Source organism: Geospiza fortis, unplaced genomic scaffold (assembly GCF_000277835.1).
Source record: "Geospiza fortis unplaced genomic scaffold, GeoFor_1.0 scaffold855, whole genome shotgun sequence".
NCBI classification, from domain to species: domain Eukaryota; kingdom Metazoa; phylum Chordata; class Aves; order Passeriformes; family Thraupidae; genus Geospiza; species Geospiza fortis.
Window position 1 is genome coordinate 40,866 of NW_005054684.1, and position 1,483 is coordinate 42,348.

At 58.2% G+C, this 1,483-nt stretch overlaps 1 protein-coding gene across 1 annotated transcript in view; it reads right to left on the reverse strand.

The window, feature by feature from the left end:
- NCAPH (non-SMC condensin I complex subunit H) overlaps nt 1–1,483 on the reverse strand; it is an 8,071-nt gene that overhangs the window by 3,014 nt on the left and 3,574 nt on the right. The window contains exons 7-11 of the mRNA XM_031065122.1: nt 1,337–1,483; nt 960–1,108; nt 653–759; nt 358–480; nt 1–104 (exon numbers count right to left, since the gene is read on the reverse strand). The exon at nt 1,337–1,483 is cut by the window's right edge and continues 38 nt beyond it. Coding sequence (XP_030920982.1) covers nt 1–104; nt 358–480; nt 653–759; nt 960–1,108; nt 1,337–1,483 — 630 coding nt within the window. The remainder of the gene's footprint in view (nt 105–357; nt 481–652; nt 760–959; nt 1,109–1,336) is intronic.

Sequence of the window (1,483 nt, forward strand, 5' to 3'; positions counted from 1 at the left end):
AGGGCAGGGCAGAAGTTGGAGGTGTCGTTGGGGTTGTTGTAGTCGTAATCCTCAATTCCAGCCTCGCTGTCCAAGGCTCCCACTGGATCCGAGCTGGGGCTGAGCTGGGGGAAAACATTCCAAAATATTCCTGGGAAAAGGCTGGGCCTTGGCCCTTCATCCCCCTTTTTGCCCATCCAGGAGGGTTTGTGGTGAGAGCAGCCCTGGGGAACATCCAGAACATTCCCAGGGTTTGGTGAGGACAGGTTTGGTGTTGGCAATGATTCCCTGAGATGATTTGCCTGGGATAATTCCCAGGATGGTTCCCTGGAATGGCTCCCCAGGAGGATTCCCTGGAATTCCTTTGGGAATTCTCACCTTGACGTGGGGTTTGAGGAAGAGCTGCCCCAGGTTCTCGGGGTCGTAGTTGAAGTCTGCAGGGAGCGTGGTGCTCCGGCTGTTCTGGCTCTCCAGGATGGATTTGGCCAAAGTTGTGGATGCCTGGGAATGGGACAGGACAGCTCCATGGAAAAATGGGAAGCTCCACCAGTTTTCCATGGAAAAACAGTGAGTGTTTTGTCTGGGAAGGGGCAGGGTGGGAGGTGTCCCCCAGGACACGCAGCCCAAATCCCGGGAATTCCAGGCTGCTGTGGGAAAAGGGCTCTGTGGGCACCTTGGTCTTCTGGAAATAGGCCTGGAAGTCGATGTCCTCCTGGAAATCCAGCTCGAAAACCTTCCTGGGAATCCTCTGCCGGGAATCCTTCTCCAGGCCTGGGGCTGCTGAGGGACAGCAGGGAAAAGGGGGAAAGAGAAAAGGAAAAAGCTTGGAATTCCAGGATTGAGCCCTTCCCAGCCCGGAATTCCAGGATTGAGCCCTTCCCAGTCTGGAATTCCAGGATTGAGCCCTTCCCAGTCTGGAATTCCAGGATCCCAGCCCCTCCCAGCCCAGAATTCCAGGACTCCCTGCCCTGGGCACCCACGGGGCTGGCGGGGCCGGAAGCGCCAGTGCTCGGGGCCGGCCCACATGGAGAGCACGCGGGGGCTGAAGTAGGAATATTCCCCGGGATTCAGGGACACGTGCAGGCTCATCGTGCCGATGTCCCCCTCTCCCAGGGGAGCTCCAGTGCTCCTGGAACAAAGAAAGGAAAAGGAATGGCAGCCGCTCAGAATTCCATCAGCACCCCAGGGGTTTGTTATCTCTGCTCAGAGTTTCTGATATTTGTTATCCCTGCTCAGAATCCCCTTGGGATTCCCAAGGGATTTGTTATTCCAGTTCAGAATTCCTGGGATTTCCTCTCTGGCACTGGGAACTCCCCTGGAATCCAGCCCAGCCCCCATCCCTGGATCCCAGCCCCACCTCTTGCTGTGGCCCAGGGAGTCTCCGTTGGGCTGGAATTCCGGGTGGTTCCCGTCCCCGGCCGGGGATTCGGGCTGGAATTCGGGCTGGGAGGGGGCCCAGCCCTCGCCCTCCTCGCTGTCGGGATCCAGGGTGGGATCGCAGGCG